The sequence below is a fragment of the Vidua chalybeata genome, chromosome 20, assembly GCF_026979565.1.
Source record: "Vidua chalybeata isolate OUT-0048 chromosome 20, bVidCha1 merged haplotype, whole genome shotgun sequence".
Taxonomy (NCBI): Eukaryota; Metazoa; Chordata; class Aves; order Passeriformes; family Viduidae; genus Vidua; species Vidua chalybeata.
This window is the reverse complement of record NC_071549.1, coordinates 3,364,442-3,384,294: the sequence shown is the minus strand read 5'-3', so window position 1 is coordinate 3,384,294 and position 19,853 is coordinate 3,364,442. Positions and strand designations below refer to the sequence as shown.

Here is a 19,853-nt window from a genome sequence, read left to right as displayed (position 1 = left end):
GATGTTTGACTGTTGCACTGTTGTCCAGCAGTGCTGAACAGACCACATGTCTCACTGGCTGCACTCATAGATTCACAGAATATTCTGTGTTGGAAGGGACCCACAAGGATCATGGAGTGCAACTATTCTCTCTCCAACAGAGACCCAGGAATGCAGCTCAGCATCACTCAGGGCTGGCTGCTGGGTGGAATGCTGTTTACCAGGAGCCCCAAGCCTTTGTCCAGCCTGTCCCCTGCTGTTAGGTTGGGCATCCAGGCTGGAGTACCAATGCCTTTTTAAGCCAGCAGACATAACTCTTAGTCCAGAAGTGCTACTCTCAGGTCAGCTCCAGCTGGGAAGCCTTTCTCAGCCAGCAGCACCCTCATATCTCCATCTCCCCATGAAGCAGTGCTGCCCACCTGCAGGTGCCTCCAAGGCTGCCAAAGAATGCTCCTTGAGAACTCGATAGCTCCTCAGGAACAATGCACTGCCATAGCTCTGCAGGCTGCCCTAGGACCTTGGTCACAGACCTCGGCTCCAGACTCCTGTGTTGTTCAGCATTGCGAGCCACAAACCTTCCTTGAGCTCAGCTGTCCTTCCACAGAGAGAGGAGAGGAGCTGTGGGTTCTTTCAGGCCCCAGGTTAAAACTTCCCTGCATCACAAGGGAACTTCATAGACACATTCCCTGTCTGCAGCAGGGAGTGATGGGACTGACTGACCCACATCACTCACACCCTCAGGGAGTCCACTGCCCTCTCCCCACTCCAGGTTGTGGTGGTTTCTTCTCTTTCCCACCACAGAGCAGCCACCCAGCCATGAACAGGGGCAAACTGTGAGTGAGGGTTGTGCATGCTCACGGCTTTGCTGGCCCTGTTGGCTAATCGTAGCCTTACAGCCACAGTCCAGTGTGCAGTGGCTGGAACAAGCCATTGAAAGGAATACTGCCTAACACACTGACTTTCCCCAAGTCTGCCACCCTGAAGAGTGGACAGAGTGATCCCCCCACACCTGTGTGCAGGTAGACATGAGGCAGCACGGTCTGGCTCCAGGGTTTATTGCAGCTGATTCCTCCCACCATGGATAGCAGAGCTGTGGGGTGTGCAGGGCTCAGGGAAGGAGCAGGGCCTGGGCAAAGCAGGGTTCACCAACTGCAGGGGAAGGGAACTGGCACCATGCCCCCCTCCCCAGGATGGGAGCGGGTGCACCCACCCCAAACCAGTGCCTGAGCCCCAGTGCCAGCCAGCATCATGGCACTGGACAAAGCTGCCCGTGTGCCCAGCACTCCGGGTGATGTCTCCTGAACCCCAGAGCTGCTGTGTTTCGGCTGGTGAGAGAACAGGAGCTGTGGGCAGAGCAGGATGTGCACTGGGACTGGCATGGGAATGGGGCACTGAGCTGGGGATGGTGGCACCCCCACACTCCCGGGGGGCTGGGCGTGGTCAACACACATCTGTGGGTTTGACCAGGATGAGGGAGGATGCGCAGTCACCATTATCACAGAATCCTGGCCAGACAATGTAGTTTTTGGCATTGAGCAGGACGTTCTGGCACCTGTTGTACCACCATCCCCCGTAGCTCTTGGCGCAGTTCCCGCTGTACTGGTCCTGGTCCTTGTCGACTGTGCTGAACTTCATGTTGTCGTGAATGCCCCCCTTCTTGGGGTGGTAGAGGGTCAGGTAGTCATCCCCATCACCAGAATGCCGGCCCAGCCTCAGCGGGTAGCCGCTGGCCTCACTCTCCACCCTGAAGATGTCGTACTCGGCGTAGTGGGTGACGTTGGCCTTGTCCCGCACCACGAAGCGCACCTTGTAGGTGCCCTGCTGTGTCAGCAGGTGCAGGTACTCGGTGCCCAGCCAGTAATCGCTGTGCACATTCCCGAAGCCATACTTGTAGGTGGTCCAGGACTGCTTCCACGTGAGCTCGGTGTCATGCGAGTTCCTCTGGACCACCGTCCAGCCCCTGCCCTCGGTGTCCATGTCGCACCAGACCACGCGCGGGGGGGACCGGGCCGGCTGGATGACGTACACGCCGCTGGGGCTGTTCTTGCGGAGGTGGCTGCAGTCCGGGGGGAACCCTGAGGCTGCAGCAGCAAACACGGGGTGGGGGGAGAGAGAAGGTCCGTGAGTCTATCAGGACAACAAGGAGCTTCAGTGAAGACTCAGGACAAAAAGGAGTGGTTCTAGTCTGCGGCTTTTCCGCTGGCTCATCCTCAGGAAACCTGAAGGTGTCTGAGCCACTGGCCTCTGGAAGAGCTCTGGAACCTATTTCTCATGATTTGCTGTTTCATTTGGAGCCTTCTAATGCATCTTGCCAAGGAAAGAAGGGTGAAAAAATCTCAAGGATTGCCAGTTATGTCCTCAAAGTATGTCTGGCTCATATGCCCTTGATACACTGAGCTGCAGCTCTTGCAGGGACCAGACGTATCCAAAATGCTCCACTGGATGAGGATATGAAATTAAAATTTATGTTTTCCCTGGGGTTCGTGGCATTGGATAAGAAGGCTTAGTTCTGCCTTGGTCTTACAGGGGTCTCTTCCCCCAGCTTGTTATAATTTATCTAGCCAAACTTATTTATCCAATTACTAGCCAAACTAATTTGCCATCTAATTTGTTTTTCTTGGTTTGTGTCTGATGGGAGACAATTTGCTGTGGGTAATTCCAATTCAACCCATGAAACTCTGGGGTCTTGCAGGTATTGTAATATTCCCTTAAAGGGAGGAAGGGAATATTTTTAATCCAACGAGAGCTAAACAAAAAGCCAAATAGCTAGGATGATCTCTCCTGGAACTGAGCCTCACAAACATGGCACAGCAATCCTTCCAAGCCATATTGTTTTGGCACAGCAATCCTTCCAAGCTGTGCTGTTTTGGCACAGCAATCCTTCAAAGCTGTGGTGTTTTGGCACAGCAATCCTTCCAAGCTGTGGTGTTTTGGCAGAAGCCTGTTGGTTTCAGCATGGACCCGCCAAGGGGGTGAAGGTGACTTGGCAGGAACCAGGCTGTAAAAGCCATGGCCCAGGGGTGGTGTGTGTGTGGAGTTCCTGTGCTGTGCATCCCTTTGGGTGTTGGCTCACCTTTCCTGGCACAGAGCAGCCCTGAGTGTCCCACCCTGCCCTCGGTGCCCCTCAGTGCCCCCTGCCTGCTACTCACCACTCCGGGGGCTGGCAGTGGGCACGGCTGGGCCAGCGCTGGCACAGAGGAGAAGCATTGCCACCACGGTGGGCAGGAGGACAAGGTCCTGGTGGAGACAGGGTGTCCCAGCCTGGAGCCCTGGGGAGGAAAATGCCCATCACCACGGCTCCTACTGCAGTGCTCCCGAGCAGACAGGAGGAAATGTCCTGGCCCACGCAGGGCTAGAAACCCAAACCCGGTGTGCTGACCAACAGCACCCCCCTACACCCTGCACTCACTCAGCTCCTGGGGAGATGCCACCATGCCTGGGGCAGGATCCCTGAGCAACCACACATGCCACATGCATTGGTTGAGCAGGGAAAGGACCAAGGTGAAGCTTAGGTCTCCACATTAACCTCCCTCGACAGGATGTTGGAACACATGGTACAGTTAGCCTGGGGCAGACACAGCTGGCACCAAGCCTGTGTGTTGTTTGGTGCTTTGCTCTGGCAGCCCTCCTGCTCCCAGGGAAACTCACAGCTGCTGTCCTGCTCATCATTCTCTGTGCCTTTGCATACTCACCCCATGAGGTCTCATTTGAGCCCAGCACCACAGTGGAGTGAGGTGTACCTGAGCAGGAAACTCACCCATCACGACAGCACAGCTGCACAGAGCAGGAACCCAGTGGTGCACCCTCCCATGCCCAGCTGTCCACGCTGGCTTTATAGGCACTGCACACACCCACGTGTGTTCACACTCATCAATTGTAGAGGCACAAGGAGGCACTTGCAGATTGTGGCTCAGGAAGTTTCTACATCCCATGACGGCACAGCTGAGGGGAGGGACACACGTGCTTCCAGCCAGAGAGGTAGAGAATAACCCCCTCCATGCTGAGGAATTTCAGTTCTTGACTGTCCCTACATAAACACTACATGTGAATTGCACACTTGGAGCAAAATCCAGAGAGCCATGATCAAAGTGAAGTGGAGAGACCCAGCTTTTTAAGGATATAGGGAAACTAGCAGAGGAGGAGAGGTCTGTGTGACCAGTCCCAAGCATGACCTTGGAAAGTTGAGGACAGGTCCTCAAGAGAGGTGCCTGCTCACTAACTCTCCACTGGCAGGTTTTAGGATCAGTCATGGGCTGGAGCCAGTGTCCTGCAGCCCAGTCTGCATCTCTGAGCCAGGGCTCCAGTTAACAAACAGGGCTCTGTGGGTCCCTTTGCACTCTCCTTCCCAATCCCTGTCTTTAGCCTGGTGAGTCCCTACAGATCCACCTTCAGCCCCAGAAATGTGACAAAGAGTTTCTCTGTCTTCTGGATCAAAATGCTCTCTGGACAAATGATGTGGGAGGGCTGTTTTTCCTGCCAGAGGGTCCAGGAAGCTCCATAACCTTTTCAAGTCAAATTTAAGAAGATAAAGATGTCGCCCTTCTACCCTCTTCTTCTGTGTTGGTTTCTGATCAGACTTGTTTTTCATGGCACAGCTTGACACCTGCTCTTCACAGCAATCCAGGGTCAAGCTGAGGTTCCCACCAAACTTTCCATGTTGTGGGAATCAATCAGTGCCACTTGAAGGCCTCAATGGACAGTGGCATCCAGACCTCTCCAAGATAATGGATCCCTGGTAAGGGATTCCTGGATTGACAGGACGTGAGAAAATAGCCTCAAGTTGCACGAGGGGAGATTTAGATTAGATATTAGGAAAAAAATCTTAATGGAAAAGGTTGTCAAGGGAGCAAGCTGTCCAGGGCAGTGGTTGAGTCACCATCCCTGGAAACATTCAAAAAACATGTGGATGTGACACTTGAGGACGTGGTTTGTTGGTGAACACAGTGATGCTGGGTTGGCAGTTGGACTTACTGATCACAGAGGTCTTTTCCAACCTTAATGAATCCATGATTCTATGGTCAAGTTCCATCTGAACCCTTCAATGTCACCTCTGCTAGCTTGGTGAGAGGCTGGGAGCCAAGGAGGAGAGGAGGAGGAGATGAGCTGAGCTGAGCTGAGCTGAGCTGAGCTGAGCTGAGCTGAGCTGAGCTGAGGAGGAGATGTCTGTCCTGCCAAGGTCCAAGCACAGTGGGAAGGGCTGAGTGTGGTCTCAGCGTGAGGCAAACACAGCTGGATCCAGGATCCTTGATGAAGGGACACAGGGCAGAGGGCAGGGCTGGAAATATGCTATGGCAGAGATGTGAGCAGTGCATCCAGGAAATAAACCATCCACAGAGTAGGTCTGAGATCCATCCAGAAAAAAGTGGACAGAGAGGGGACTGGAGCCCCCCATTGTGCCCCCAGTGTGACTCAGATGAGGACTGGAGCTCTAGAGATGAGTTTAAACTGACCTCACGGGCCCAAGGGAAGGTCCTGGGTAGGACAGGCCACAATAAAGGGCCACAATAGCTGTTAACCCTGAAAGGGCAAATCCCCCCAGCTGGGCTGGCTATGTGGGGCCCAGAACTAAGATGTGAGGGCTGGGGAGGAGGGTCTGCAGAGAACTGGAGACACAGGGTGTCCAAGATGTGGAGGATCTCTGGGTGCCTCTGGTTTGGCCTCAGCGCCAAAACAGTGAAACTTGAATGGGCTGTTTAGGGTCACATCTGGGTTAGTTGTGAATGTCAGGGAATGGTGGTCTCATAACTTCTCTTTTTTTTTTTTTTTTTTCCTTTTGTCTTTGAACACACTCAGGCTGATTTTTTAAAATCTAATTTCCCTTCCTTCCCCTTGTGTCCGTTGGCTCTCATGATTCCCTGTGCACCTCCACAGAATCGCAGGGTGATGGAACAGTTTAGGTTGGGAGGGACTTCTGGAGGCCATCTGGTTCAAGCCATGCTCAAGCAAGTCCTTGTCCAGTCAAGTCTTGAACACCTCTAAGAAGAGCCTCTGAACACCTCCCACAGCCTCTCTCTGGGTACCTCTCCCAGTATTTGAACAAACTCATGTTAAAGCAAAGCCCTATTTCTAACTTGAATTTCCATGTTCCAACTTAGATCCATTGCTTCTCATCCCATCATCATGGACCTCCTTGAAAAATCTGGCTCCATGTTCTTTGTGTCCTCCCATAAGATGGTTGCTGCCAGCAATGGGATCCCTTCTGTGCCTGCTCTTCTCCAGGTGGAGCAAGCCCAGTTGTCTCCAATTCTCCTGACATGTCCTGAGCTCCAGGGCTCCAACCAACCTGGTGGCCTCCAGTGGCCTCCAGACTTGCTCCAGTCTGTTTCTTTCAATGAGGGGTCCAAAGCAGGACACAGTGCTCTGAGGAGCCTCGTTCCACAAGGTAGCTCTAGGCAGCCACAAGATCCCATCTCAGCCTTCTCCAGGCTGGACAAACCCATCTTTCTCAGCATCTCCACATATGCTCTGCACTCCTGCCCCAGCTGTCCTGGTGCTCTTAGCTGGATCCTTCTGGAGCTGAAGCTGCTGCTCTACACAGAGAACCCCCACACAGCCCTCCAGCCCTGCAGCTGCTGTCTCACCTGTGGAGGTGAATAATCCCTTCCCTCTCCCTCCTGGCTGCATTTTCCCAGATGCAGCCTGGAATGCAGCAACAAACAGAACTGTGGCTGTTACAGAACCAAACATTGATCAAGGCCAGGTTGGGCAGGGCTTGGAGCAACATGGTCTAGTGGAAGGTGTCCCTGCCCATGGCAGGGGGATGGAACAAGGTGGTCTTTGAAGAAAGATCCAACATAAACCTTTCCAGGATTCTGTGTTTCTATGAAATAAACTGAACAGGAGCTGGGGCCCAGGATAGAGCTGGGTGTTTTGGAGAAATCTTCTCTGTGACTTTTCCCTTGCTTTGCTCATCCTGATCTTTACATGGGCTGCAGCCTCCTGTAAAAGCTGGCTGGAAGCTGCTGGAGAAGCCCTGCTGAGGGTCACTGCCTGTCTTTGCACAGGCACAGGAGTGTCCATGACTAGGTGACCACACTGCAAGGACACAGTCTGTGACAGAAAGCCCTGCCTGTCCAGCCCAGGGTGGCAGCTGGGCTACAGGAGCCCTCCTAACTCAGAACACTGCAGGCATCCATCCCAAGGAAAAGGGAGGTCTGGCATTTTCTGTAGATATCCATGGTGTAAGTGCTCCTAGAGCAGAGAGGGGCTTAAAGTGAGACCATTTTACATCAGTGGCACTTCATGATGCCCAAAACTCCCTTGTGATTGCTGCAAGGGCCACCATGGTGCCAGGGGGTCCACAGTGCATGTTGCACAAGGGGCAGCGTGGCAGTGGCAGGACAGGGGTGTCAGGAGGCACTGGAGTGGAACTTTCTGAAGTTCAGGGCTGAGTTTCCCAGGAACACTGGAGTACCTCTTCCCTGAAGGGTCTGTGGGGCTCCCAGGGGCTGTTGAGATCAATGTCAACTCTGAAGAGAGTGATTTACGCCTGATGTTTGATTTCCATCCAGAGGTGAAAGTCACCTGGGTGTTTACTTACCAGTTGAGCTCTGTGGAGATGCCCCAAGAACGTCATTCCCTGGGGAAACACTGCACACTGAATTGTGGTTATTTTAAGGCATTTGCTTATTGGCACCAAATTATTTGCTTTGCCTCTGGAGAAAGCTCTTTACCTGTGTGACACACAGATTTAATTGTCTGAGGACTGATCACTTGATGGTGGAGAGCAAATAAGCCCTAAGCCACTGCTCCTGCTGCCAACCAGAGGACAAGTGCTGAGGTTTGGGTCTCATGCCTCCACCCCCTCACCTGCTCAACCCTATAACTTTCAGGCTGGACAGCCCTCCAGCCAGGCCAAAACCACCCAGCTTCCTGCTCCACAGGGTCCCCACAGAGACAGCATGGGTGAGTGTGCTGTTGGATGGAGGGGGTGGGATGGGATGGGATGGGATGGGATGGGATGGGATGGGATGGGATGGGATGGGATGGGACCTCTGTGTGTGGCTGCAGCTCACAGGGTATCCCAGCACTTTGCTGCGGGGTCTGTCCTCCCCACACCCTGGATATCCTGGTGCTGAATCCATCACCTTGTCTGTGCCTGCTCTGCCCTGGGCTGGGACTGGGCCAGGAGCCTGCATGCTCTGCTATTTCCAGGTTGTACCAGTGTAGCCCTGGAGTGCCACACAGACCATTTTACAAGTTTTGTATTTACCATTCTTTGCAATTTTCAGTTCTCCAAAGAAAGTGTTAAATAATCTAGAGTAGAAAAGGAATTTTTTAGATTTTCCTGATGAATGTGTGATATTGATCAGGTATCCAGATCTGGAGGTCAGATGCTCAAAAGCACATTGCTGTCCCCAGCAGAACACCCACAAGAGGCTGATCCTCATTTGTATCTCCTTCCTATGCAGATTTTTCATGACCAGTCCCAGGGGAAGGGCTGGCAGTGGGGGGAGCATTTCTTCCCTGGGGGCCTCAAGGAAAAATATCTTTAAACATGTCCCTAAACACAAGTATATCAACACACCAAATGTTACGTAGGAACTGAGAAGTGAATCAGTTGGACTGAAGTGTGTTTAAAAGACTTGCTGCAAAACTGTAAACAGCATGATAGATCGGGACATCTCTGAGCATTCCCAGAATGGGGTGTTTGTCTCTAGGATGGCTGCAGTTCCACACAGTGGTTCCAGGCTGGCATCCATGATCATTTTCCTTCTCAGGCATCCCAGAGAATGGTGCCAAATGCCAAACCCAGGTAGCCCTGGGAAATACAATACATGTTGGCTTTGCTTGGTTTTGAACAGAGAGGGATTCACATCAGTAATCTGCCAGGTGAGCTGTATGTGTCTTATCAGGAACAGAATTCCCCACGGGCAGGCAGCTCCACAATGTCCCACTCTTTAGGAATCATGAATACTGCAAAAGGTGTGCTGGTTTTTCCTAGTGCTCTGAACCAGAGCAGACCAGACCACGGCTGTCCACATATGGAAATCTTGAAGTAGCCACATAACCAACATAACCACAGAAAGGGCATCATTTACCCCAGACCCACCCTAACTCCTGGAGGTCTGTGCTGCCTTTCTTTGTCATGCTGCTTGCACACACACAGCCCTGCCTGGGGCTGGTTCCCACCCAGACCCCAGGGTCTTACTGCCCACAGCCCCAGGGCAGTCCCAGCTCAAACCACTGCTGAGGTCCCACCTCGAGTGCTGTGTCCAGGCCTGGCCCCTCAGTTTGGGAAGGACGTTGAGACGCTCGAGCGCGTCCAGAGGAGGCAACGAGGCTGGAGAGGGGCTGGGAACACAAACCCTGTGAGGAACCACTGAGGGAGCTGGGGGTGCTCAGCCTGGAGAAAAGGATGCTCAGAGGTGACCTTATCACTCTACAGCTCCCTGAAAGGTGGCTGTGCTCAGCTGGGGTTGGGCTCTTTCTCCAGGCAGCTCTGACAGAACCTGAGGACACAGTGTCAAGCTGTGCCAAAGGGAATATAGGTTGGATATTAGGGAAAAGTTTTTTACAGAAAGGATGATAAAGTTCTGGAATTGCCTGCCCAGGGAGGTGGTGGAGTCACTGTCCTTGGATGTGTTCAAAAAAAGCCTGGATGTGGCACTGGGTGCCAGGGTTTAGCTGAGGTGTTGGGGCTGGGTTGGACTCAATGATCTTGAAGGTCTCTTCCAACCCAGTGATTTTGGGATTCTGTGAATGTGTCATGGGAGCATGATGGGAGCTGGGAAGAAAGGGGACCCCTCCCTCCGTGTTCACCCTGCTTGTTATGTCTAGTCCCAAGTCTTGAGTTTTATAGAGATTTCTGAATATGGACACTTTGGGTTTGGACAAGGTTTTGTCGATTCTTTGGTGTCAAAAACCACTACAGCAGGTGCCACCACTAATGACTCCTGCTAATGTGTATAGGACAGCTCATCTAAATGAACTTGTCTACATGGGTCTCGTGGCTCTGAGGGAGCTCTACACAGAGTTTTATTTTCCTGTTTTACTCTGAATGGGATTAGTGGCTTTCCAATAGGAGAGTTATGACCTCTTTCTTCCAATGTCTTCCCATTTCAGCTACGCAGTGCCTTTGTCTCCTGCTTTTGACCTGCCTGCTGGCCCTGGCAGCATCTTTTCCTGATGTTGACATAAGAAACTTGTACCTCCTCAATGGCACAATGGATGACATTATGAATGCTCCCCCAGAGTCCTCCCAGCTCAGTAAGTATGGCCCTGCAACAGGGAGAGGCTAACAAGGTCCTGATCAGTCAAATCCTACAGAGCCTACATCCTCACCAGCCTGCCCACACCTCTGTTACACCAAGGAAGGACTAAATACTGATCTAAGAGTGTCTTACTGGAACAAGAGTAACCTTAGGGTCCCCCTCTGCTTGCTGCCTGTCTCATCTCCTGCATGGCATGAAGTTCTTCTGTCCATAAGGGACAGAAGAATAGCCCAAAGCCCAGAGCTCACAGGATCCCAGGAGAAATGACAATTTGGCAGCAAGACCAAGCCCAGAGTCCTGTGGGCCATGTGCTCTTCCTTGCAGAAGGGTTAAAGATGCTCCCAGTGTGTTTTGAGGACATAGAGAACAATTCTCATCTCTGGAAATCACAAGGTCAGTGGAGAACTGAATTCAAGGGAGACCTCAATACAAAGAGGAAATAAATGAAGTTAATACAAAGAGTTTAAGCAGTGGCACTGGCACAGGGCAATCAGCCAGGTGATGGCACAGAGTAACGTACAGGCATGAGAAGCAATGAGGAAGCCTTGAAGAAATGCTCAGGGAAAAAAAAAAAAAAAAACAAAAAAAAACAGGGGCTGTGGGTGGGATGTGGCACAACAGAAAGAGCTGATTCCCTTCCAAGGGAAGAAGAAGTGTGCTTGGCAGAGGAGCTCAAGGTCCAAGTGTCTGGTGCTGGTTTCAGATCACCTGTCAGGAAACTGCCAGCATAGGCAGCACCGAGCCTGAGACAAGAGTTCAGCAAGAACTGCAAGTCTGAATAGAGAAAGAATGTGTGCTCTGGGCTCCACAATGCTCTCAGGAACATGGTGTGATTTTGGGGTTGTCTTGTGCAGGGAGTTGGAGTTGATGACTCTTGTGGCTTCCTTCCAACCTGGGATATTCCATGATTTTGTGATCTCTCACCTACAGCACTGGTAGCGTGCTCTGAAAACATCAGCAGCATGAATGCATGCCAGAAGAGACAGGCCAGCATTCCAGAGCCTTGACTTGGAGAGGAGTGCTTCCAAAGGGATGGGGTATGAAGGCAGAAAGGAGCAGAGGCAGACTGCCTTACAACACAAACATGAGTGAACAGCTTCATGTGGCTGTAGTAAAAGTAAATGCCATGGTAGGAAAGTCCTCCAGATCACATCACATGAGTGTTTCCCACTCCACACAGGCTCAGGTTTGTAAAGAAAGTCAAAGGGAGTAAAAAAGAGAGTCAATATCAAAATTCAGAAAGTCAGAAGTCTGGCAGGCAGAATGTGTCAGGAATGGGCTTGTACAGAGTGCAAGAGGCTTAAGTTAAACACTTCACAAGGGAGGAGGTGAGACAGTGCCAGCTGAGACTGAAAGCAGGGAGCAGTTATTTGAGGATGTCACAGCAGCAGCTGCAGGGTTAATTGTCTGTTTTCGAGAGGGGACAGGAATGGCTTTTGTGATTCCATAAGCCTGTGACTGATCCTTCTGTTTTACAGCCATCCATACAGTGGATACAGAGATGTCCTTGCAAAAGAATTGCATTAATTCATTCTAAACCATCCTCTCTTCCAGCAACACCCTTCAAATTCCCTTTTGAACAGACACCTCCCCCAACTCCCGGCACCTGAGCCAGTTTTCCTGTGTCTGCTGTCACATTTCTTCCCCCTCTCTTTAATCCCTCTTCTTCCCAAGTCCCTAACTGCTGCTGCTGCACTCTAACAACCATTTTCCCAGTGTTGCCACCACCATTAGGGGTTTTCCCCTACACAGTATGCCCAAATCCTTTCCACCAAAAGAGCATTAGCCTCACTCTAACACCATGTAAATTCCCCCAAATTACCAACTTGCTGATATCTGAAATTGGTGAATTCCTCTGGAATTAAGACCAGTAACAGAAAAATATCATCTGGATAAGACTGACCTTTCCTAGCAGGCTTTTGACATGTCTACTCCCCACAGTCACTCCTGTCTCCTGTGTTAATTTAGATGATGGTGATGGACACGTCCGACAGGCCAGGGACATCGCCCACCACCCACCAGTGAGCCATGGTGAGTCTCTGCATCTGCTGGGGTTCCACCATCACTGGGCTCACCAAGAGCTCTCAGACAACTTTCCCACATCTTACATGTGCACTGGCTCCTGCCAGGAATATGCTGATTTTCTGATGGGCTGCAGAGGTGCAACAGCTCACAACCTCAGGGGACTCTGCTGCCAGCTGTGTCCTGGGCTCAGTACTTGATCAGGTGCTTTTGCATGGGGAATTTTACAGATAAAGGTCTATCGTGGAAAGTGATGCTTCATTACTGGGAAGTGGTGATTAGTCATTTTCCTATTTTCACTGCACAGTCGATGAGAAGACTGGATGTGACAGAATTACTGAACTGGCTGGGTCAACATTAGCCCATAAGGCCAAAGATAGGTCCTACCTGGGTGGGGACAACTGGTGACAGAGGTGCTGGGAGTGGAGCAAATTCCTTCCTAGCAGTGTATAGGTACATTCAGCTGTTTGCTGTATGAGGTACAGACACTCTGGAGCATAGAAAGGCCATAATCAAATTCAACAAGTCAGGAAGTCTCATAAGAGCTATTTGGGTAAGGCCAGAGAACAACAATGGCTTTGCCCTTTTGAGGTCCCAAGGGCTGATTTAATTGTTAGAGATATGGATGTCATGGTCACCCTCTCTCTGGGACAAAGCACTAAACCTCTGTGCTGTACCAGCAAGTGACTTTGTCCCCCAGATTTGCATTTGCCTATGGTGATGCATCATCTGCATGACACAGGCAAATCACTGAGACTCATCCCACCCTGGATGAGGGTCCTTGGGTGACAGCGATGCCTGGCTTGGTCTCACCAGACATTTTTGCAGTGTCCCCATCAGCTTGAATCGTGTCCTAGGAAGATGTGAAGCTCAACTCTTGCATTGATCATGCCAAGATTTCTATTTACTCCTGTGAGCGCATGGCAGGAATGCAGCCTAGGAATGTGTGTGCAAAAGGACATAGACACAAAATAAATAACCCCCCCCCCCAAAAAAAAAAACCCTTTCAGAGGGATTTAATAACCAGCTCTTCTTTCCAGCCTCAGGTTGGCCCAAGGACTGCAGTGAGATTCCCCGTGGAAGCCACAGCGGCGTCTACATCATCCAGCCCAAAGGGCTCCACCACCTCGTGGTGTACTGTGAGATGAACGTGACCCACGGGGGCTGGACCGTCATCCAGAGGAACCAGAGGGACACACCGGTCACCTGGGCCGAGTCCTGGAGCACCTACAAGTTTGGCTTCGGGAACGTGCGCACCGAGTACTGGCTGGGCACCGAGTACATCCACCAGATCGCCAAGCAGAAGGTCTACCAGGTCAGGTTTGTCATCCAGGACTCTGCAGACAACCTCAGCTTCGCAGACTACAACCTGTTCAGCGTGGAGGACGAGTCCCACGGCTACCGGCTGAGGCTGGGCTCCTACAATGGGACAGCTGGGGATGCCATGACCTCAGACAATCCCAACAACATGCACGACAACATGAAATTCTCTACAAAGGATCAGGATCAGGACACTTACAGTAAGAACTGTGCCTACAGCTATGAGGGCGGGTGGTGGTATTCATCGTGTTACTCTGTGCGGCTGAATTACAAGGGAGGCATGACATGGGGCAACCTGTGCAAGGGGAACTGCAAAGCCTCTCTTATCCTCATTAAACCAGCTTCATATTGTTAGTGCTTCTTCCTCCTCCTGTCCACAGCTCTGCAAAGGCTCTGCATGGCCAAAGAGTGTGAGCCTTTCTGGAGCAGAGTGAGGAGCACAAGGGTAGCAGGGCTCTAATGAAATGCCACTTTACAGTCCCCCTCTCCAACTGCAGACTCCCCTCTGCTCAGCTCTGTTCCCCTGTGCTTGCCAATGATTCCTTGTTATTATGTTCATAATCAAGAATTAAAAAAACACTTATGAAATTTGTGGATTCCACATGTACTTTCCCTGTAGGAGGAAAACACACAGCCCTGGAGTTACATCAGGGTTTCCTTGCTGTCTCCAGAACTCACAGAAAGCAAAAAAGCTGCATGCCCCAAATTTCCTTATACTCTGAGCCTCTCTGCAGTGTTTGATAAAGCATCCAATAAACATGCTTGCTTGAGCTCATTTTTCAGTAATGTCATCTGTTCTGTACCTCTGATCTTCTCCCCTGAGACCCAAGAAATCCCATGTCAGGAGCCAGGACTGGAGTCTTGAGGCTTATCATAGAATCACAGCCTGGTTTGGGTTGGAAGGGACCTTAAAACCCATCTCATTCCAAACCCCCTGCCATGGGTAGAGACATCTTCCACTAAACCAGGTTATTCAGCCTGGAGAAAGCCTTGAGTGTTTCCCATGGATGTAAGAAAATTAGACCCAGTTACACTGTGATAATGGCCCTGTGATCTGCACAGCATAGGGAGGGGATCCACAGAGCAGCTCCAGGATGGATTTTGTTTGCTGGAAGAGCAGTTCTCCTGTGCCAGAGTCAGAAGCTGGTAGAGCAAGGAGACATGGCTGTTAGAGGGATCCTGGAATTTTTCTTCTAGGTTTCTGAATCCCTGCAAACATTAAGTGACCCTGTGGCAGCAGTTCCTGGTCCAAGTGGGGCAGCCTTCCTCAGGGGACAAAGGGGTCACACAGACCAGCCGTGAAAGGGTGCCCCAGGGACAGGGTGCCCCAGGGACAGAGTGCCCAAAGGGACAGGGTGCCCCAGGGACAGGGTGCCCCACGGCTCCCACCTCTCCTGAGCCAGTGGGTAACAGGCCACCAGGCTGTTACCGGGCGCCGCGGGGCAGTGACGAGCGAAACCGCGGTGGCGACAGGAGGGACTCGGTGTGCGGGAAGCGCACAGAGGGCTGCGGGCTGCGCAGGGTGTGCACTGAGGGTGCAGAATGCACAGAGCCCGATGCAGGATGCACAGAGCAGTGTGCAGGATCCGTGCAGCGGGGAGCAGGTTGCCCACAGCGGGTGCAGCTTGCCTGCAGTGGCTGCAGGTTGCCCACAGCGGGGTGCACGATCCGTGCAGCGGGGAGCAGGGTGCGCGCAGCCGGGAGCAGGGTTCTCACAGAGGGTTCGGGCTGCGCGCAGCGGGTGCAGGGTGCGCGGAGCGAGAGCAGCGCCGGTGTCCCCGGGCGGGGGCGGCGCGGTGCGGAACGGTGCGGAACGGGAGCGCTCCGTGCTCCGCTGCGGCTCCTTTAAGACCGGCGGGGGCGGCGGGCGCGAGGCGGCGCGCGCGGCTCCCGGCGGCGGGGGCGGGGGTCCCGGTCCCGGTCCCGGTCCCGATCCCGATCCCGATCCCGGAGCCGGCCCATGTCCCGGCCCGCGGCGCCGCCCGGCTCCCCGCGCCGCCTCGGGGCGCTCAGCACGGCGCAGCTCCGGGCTCTGCTGCAGGACGAGCCGCGGCTGCAGCGCGCCGCCCGCCTAAGCAGGAAGGTACGGCCGGGGGCCGGGGGGCCGGGGGCCGGTGTCCCGCAGCCGGCAGGGTCGAGCCGTGCGCCGCTCGCTCCTCTGGGGCTGTGCCGGTGCGCAAGGTGGAGCCGCCCGCGGCCCGGGAATTGGCGCTGCGGGGCCGGGTGTCTCCCGCCCGCCCCGGCTCCGTCGCCCGCTGCCCTTATCCTGACGCCCGTAATCCCGAGGGCTCCGGAGGAGCCGCAGAGTCCACCGGCGGGGCGGGGGAACCTCCGCCCGGGCGTCCCGACCGCGGCTGCGCGGGGCTCTCGGTGCCGAAGCCTCGGGCCACCGAACCCATGGGCACCGAACCCATGGCCACCAAACCCCGTCCTCTGCATCCCCGAGATCCGATGAGACCCCGGCCCTTCGCCCGCCCTCCAGCCCGGTCTCGTTTTCCGCAGCCGGGATGAGCCCCGCGCTCTCCCGGCTCCGCTGCGGAAACGGGCGCAGGTTATTGTGGAATCGCTCTCGGCCCGATTTCGGCGTCTTCCCTCGGTGGCCCCGAGTGCAGACGGTGTGTGCACAGCGAGGGGAGGGTGCGTGTCCCTTCCGTGACATCCATGTCCTCTGCCGAGCGCTTTCCCTGCAGAGGGGCTGGGCAGCCGGCGCTGAGATTGCCGCGGTCAGGTTTAGCCAGCCTGCGTAGCCCGGCCCCAGCTGCTGCATTCCCCCGGGATGCACCCCCTTTCCAGGCAAAGCAGAGGGATGGAGACAGTGCAGAAAAAGAGGGTTCACCCCCGATGGACACTGCCCCCCGTCCAGCAAGGTGCTGGATCTGACTGGTTCTGCCCGTTTCTCTCATTGCTGACACACACGGCCCCGATGCCATTCCCACAGTTCCAGAGTCTACAGCTGGAGCGGGAAATGTGTTTGGCTTCAAATTGCACTCAGGCCAGGGTGAATCTGTCCCTGCGCCCACGGCTGGAGGATGGGAAGGCTTCCCTGGCCATCAAGTACCAGGAGCTGCAGGAGATCCGAGAGGCATGTTGGGACAAGCAGCAGCGCCTGGGTGAGTGGGGTGCAGCCTATGGGCTGAGGCACATCCAGAGCAACCCCTGTCAATATGAGGGTCCAGGTGGGCTCAGCATTCTTGACCCTACCCCAGGGAAATGGTTCAACCATCATCAGGAGTGGTGGGAGATGATGCTCCCTATGACACAGCAAATCCTTAGCTGGGACCAGTCATGGAATCACAGAATCATTTGTGTTGGAAGGAGCCTTAAAGATCATCTCATTCCATCCTCTTCTGAGGGCAGGGACACCTTCTCCTAGACCAGCTTGCTCCAAGCCCAGTCCAACCTGGCCCTGAACAATTACAAGGATGAGGCATCCACGGCTTCTCTGGGCAACCTGTGCCAGGGTGGGATGGAAGCCGTGGTGTGCAGGTGGCTCCAGGGATGTGTTTGGGAGAGTTTCAGGAGTGGGGGAGCTGATGCTTGTGGATGGGAAAGACAGCAACCCCAGCAGCAGGGGTACCCAGGGAAGGCTGGCAGCCCCATCCCCTTCTGACACACAGAGGTTTACCTGGAGAAGTGGAGTCCACAGAGCGCCCTGGGCCAGCTCCAAGCCAAGCTTGATGCCTCCGAAGCAGAGTCAGAGGTGAGTTAGCTGAGACCCCTGTGCTGTTGTCCCTTCCTTACCAAGAAGTGCTCTCCATGCCCTCCCATGTGCCAGGGCCTGCAGAAGAGCCCAGGATCCAGGGGGTGCTCTTTCTAGTCCCACTGTGCATCCCACAGGCACAGATAAAGCAGTTCCTGGCCCAGGACCTGCCCCTCGAGTCCTTTCTGGAGTCCTTCTGCCAGAGCCGCACACGCTCCCACGTCTGCCGGACACAGCTGGAGAAACTGCAGGAGCTGCTGCAGAAGGACCGGGTGCAGAAGGACCAGGTGGGCAGGGACCCTGTGGGCCCTGCGGGGTGCCCAGGTGCCCCAGCTAGCATGGCACCAGCCCGCCTTGCCCCCTTGCAGAGTGGAGTAGCCCCCAAAACCTTTGATCTGTCCTGCGGTTTTGTGCCTGCCTTCCTCATCCCCTCGGAGGCTGTTGTGCCCTTTCCCGTGCCGGCTGCACCTCCCAAGCACCATCTCCCGGCCCTGGGACAGCAGCCAGCATCTCCCTGCTCCAAAACGCCCAGCCTGGGCTCTCCCCTGCGCCTCGTTGGACACATCCCCGTGCTCAGCCCCCAGCCCGGCCGCGGGCAGCAGCAGCCACAGCACGAGGAGCAGGAGCCTCCGCACCGGTAGCAGGGCGGGGTGGGGGATGTCCCTGCTCCCGTGCCTCCCGGGGGCTGGGCAGGAACACCTGGGCAGGAGTATGAGGGGAGGGGGGTGGTGTAGTCACAGCTCCAAAGGGTCTGTGGGGCAGGCACGTGGGTGGGTGCTCACAGAGGGATGGAGGTACTTGGTTGGGGCAGGTGCCATGGCCGGGTAGGGAGTCCTGCATTTGGGGAGCTGCCAGGGGGAGGTCTCTGCATCCACAGCAGGAGGAATGGTGACAGGAAGTGGGGGTGGGTGGCTCATAGGGATGTCAGTGGGCTTAGCTGGGAGGGATAGCAGGGAAAAGGCACAGGAGCGCTGCGTGTGCCACATGCTTCCTAAATAAAGCCTCTTTCCATGCTCTGTGTGTGCTTTTTCCGTGCTCTGCCCTTTGGCTCTGGCTATGAAGAGGCAGGGAGGAAAGGGTTACCAAGGAGCACTTGCCAGGCTTGGAGGTGACTGGCAGCCAAGGAGGGCTCTCCAGCCTGAGGAGCCCCCAGACCTTTCCTTTGCACTTGGCTCAGGACATCACTTCCCTGGAGAAGCTGAGAGCTCCTGCAAGGGGTGCAGAGCCTGCCGAGTGTGTCATGGACCAGTGGGGTGCCAAGAGAGGTGCCAGGGACCAGTTTGGCCCTGCACATGGGGAAGGCCTTTGGTGCCCCGAGATGCTTCGTGCCAGCAGCAAAGCCCTCACCACATGGAGGGTTATACCCTGTGGCCAGCTGGGCTTGCTCACATCTTGGCAGTACTGGTCACATCAGCCTGTACTTGTGTCCACCTTTCTCATCCCCTCAGGGGCCATTGTGCCCTTTGTCATTCCTTGTCCTCCTCCCCCATTCCACCAGCCCTCACTGGAAAAAGTGACAGGAGGCCTGAGCTCTCAGCCTGTTTCATCCCAGGCTCTTCTGTTCCTTCCCTTAGTATCACACAATGGATGGTGAGTCTGAGGGGTGGTGTTCCCCATCCTCCAGGGGACAGCCTGGTTCCTCCAGCTGCAGCCTCCTGGGGTGCTTGTTTCCTGCTGTGGCATGTCCATTGTGCTGGTTTTAGATTTGGGTTGGTTTCAGACTCTTGTGCTCTCAGAGCCTGTCTGGCTGTATAATTCTTTTCCTCTTTCCCAACTGCCTGCCCAACCTGCATCTTGCCACTGGTATATAGACTGCTTGGAAATCATCCCAAGCAGGAGAAGCCCTGGCTCAGGCTACAGAACACCCCAAAATACAGGTCATTAGCTTGCAGTGTCTGATCACCTCCCCCACTGAGGCTACCTGGCCTTATGCCAAACTTCAGCCCTTATTTATGACTAATATTCCAGTATTACCAGTTAAAGCAGGTTTTAAACTAGCATAAATAGGGGACCAGCCACTGTGCCTTTATTGGCATGTGAGGAGGTGGTAGTCACTGGACTATTTGGAGTTTCACAAAGCTCCTGCTGCTTTCCTAAGTCCCACTTTGGGCTCAGCCTGGCAATGAAAGGCCTGTTTGCCAGTCAGGCTCTGTGCTCACCTGCCTGGGCTGAGCCCCAGTCACAGGCAGTGCTGGTGGGCTGTCACTGCCCTGCCACAGGGGACCAGGCACAGCACTGAGGCATGAGATGGGGCACAAGCAGCCAAGCCACCCAAAAACTAGCCAGGCTCCTGCAGTGCATCTCCCCAGGCAGTGCCTGCCCTGCACATCTCCCCAGGGCTGGGCAGCCCCAGGCTGGGTGGATCTGCCACCAGCTCCAGGACAAACTTCCCTGGCCCTGTGCAGGTACTGAGTCACCCCAGTGGCCCCATGAATGAGGACTCTCAGGGTGAGCAGCTGCCTCTGCAACCTGGGGAAGGTGAGTGTGTCTGTGAGAGCTGCAGCACTAGAAGTGACAGTCTGAGCACCAAGGTAAGCTGTGCTGCTGTGGTCTGTCTGTCTGTCAGTCCATAGGAGCCCTGCAGCACCCCAGGTAAGTTCAGGAAGCACTAGGCAGGC

General features: G+C 54.3%; 3 protein-coding genes across 4 annotated transcripts; 2 read left to right on the top strand and 1 right to left on the bottom strand.

The window, feature by feature from the left end:
* Window positions 1–1,419: 1,419 nt before the first annotated feature.
* LOC128798297 (fibrinogen-like protein 1-like protein) lies at window positions 1,420–3,740 on the bottom strand. Its single transcript, XM_053961641.1, has 3 exons — window positions 3,737–3,740; window positions 3,129–3,248; window positions 1,420–2,060 (listed from the first exon to the last, which is right to left on the bottom strand). The coding sequence occupies exons 1-3, from the start codon at window positions 3,738–3,740 to the stop codon at window positions 1,420–1,422; spliced, it is 765 nt and encodes a 254-aa protein (XP_053817616.1).
* A 4,140-nt stretch (window positions 3,741–7,880) lies between these two features.
* On the top strand, window positions 7,881–13,890 carry LOC128798296 (fibrinogen-like protein 1-like protein). Its single transcript, XM_053961640.1, has 4 exons — window positions 7,881–7,884; window positions 10,045–10,188; window positions 12,162–12,224; window positions 13,262–13,890. The coding sequence occupies exons 1-4, from the start codon at window positions 7,881–7,883 to the stop codon at window positions 13,888–13,890; spliced, it is 840 nt and encodes a 279-aa protein (XP_053817615.1).
* Window positions 13,891–15,444: 1,554 nt separating this feature from the next.
* On the top strand, window positions 15,445–18,230 carry VPS37D (VPS37D subunit of ESCRT-I). Of its 2 annotated transcripts, XM_053961326.1 has the most exons (5): window positions 15,445–15,618; window positions 16,474–16,645; window positions 17,153–17,235; window positions 17,373–17,522; window positions 17,604–18,230. In XM_053961326.1, exons 1-5 carry the CDS (start codon window positions 15,496–15,498, stop codon window positions 17,874–17,876), a joined length of 801 nt encoding a protein of 266 aa, XP_053817301.1. In that variant the 5' UTR covers window positions 15,445–15,495; the 3' UTR covers window positions 17,877–18,230. The 2 variants fall into 2 exon arrangements, with proteins under 2 accessions (XP_053817301.1, XP_053817300.1); XM_053961325.1 differs by having other exon boundaries at window positions 17,373–18,230.
* The last annotated feature ends 1,623 nt before the right edge of the window (window positions 18,231–19,853 follow it).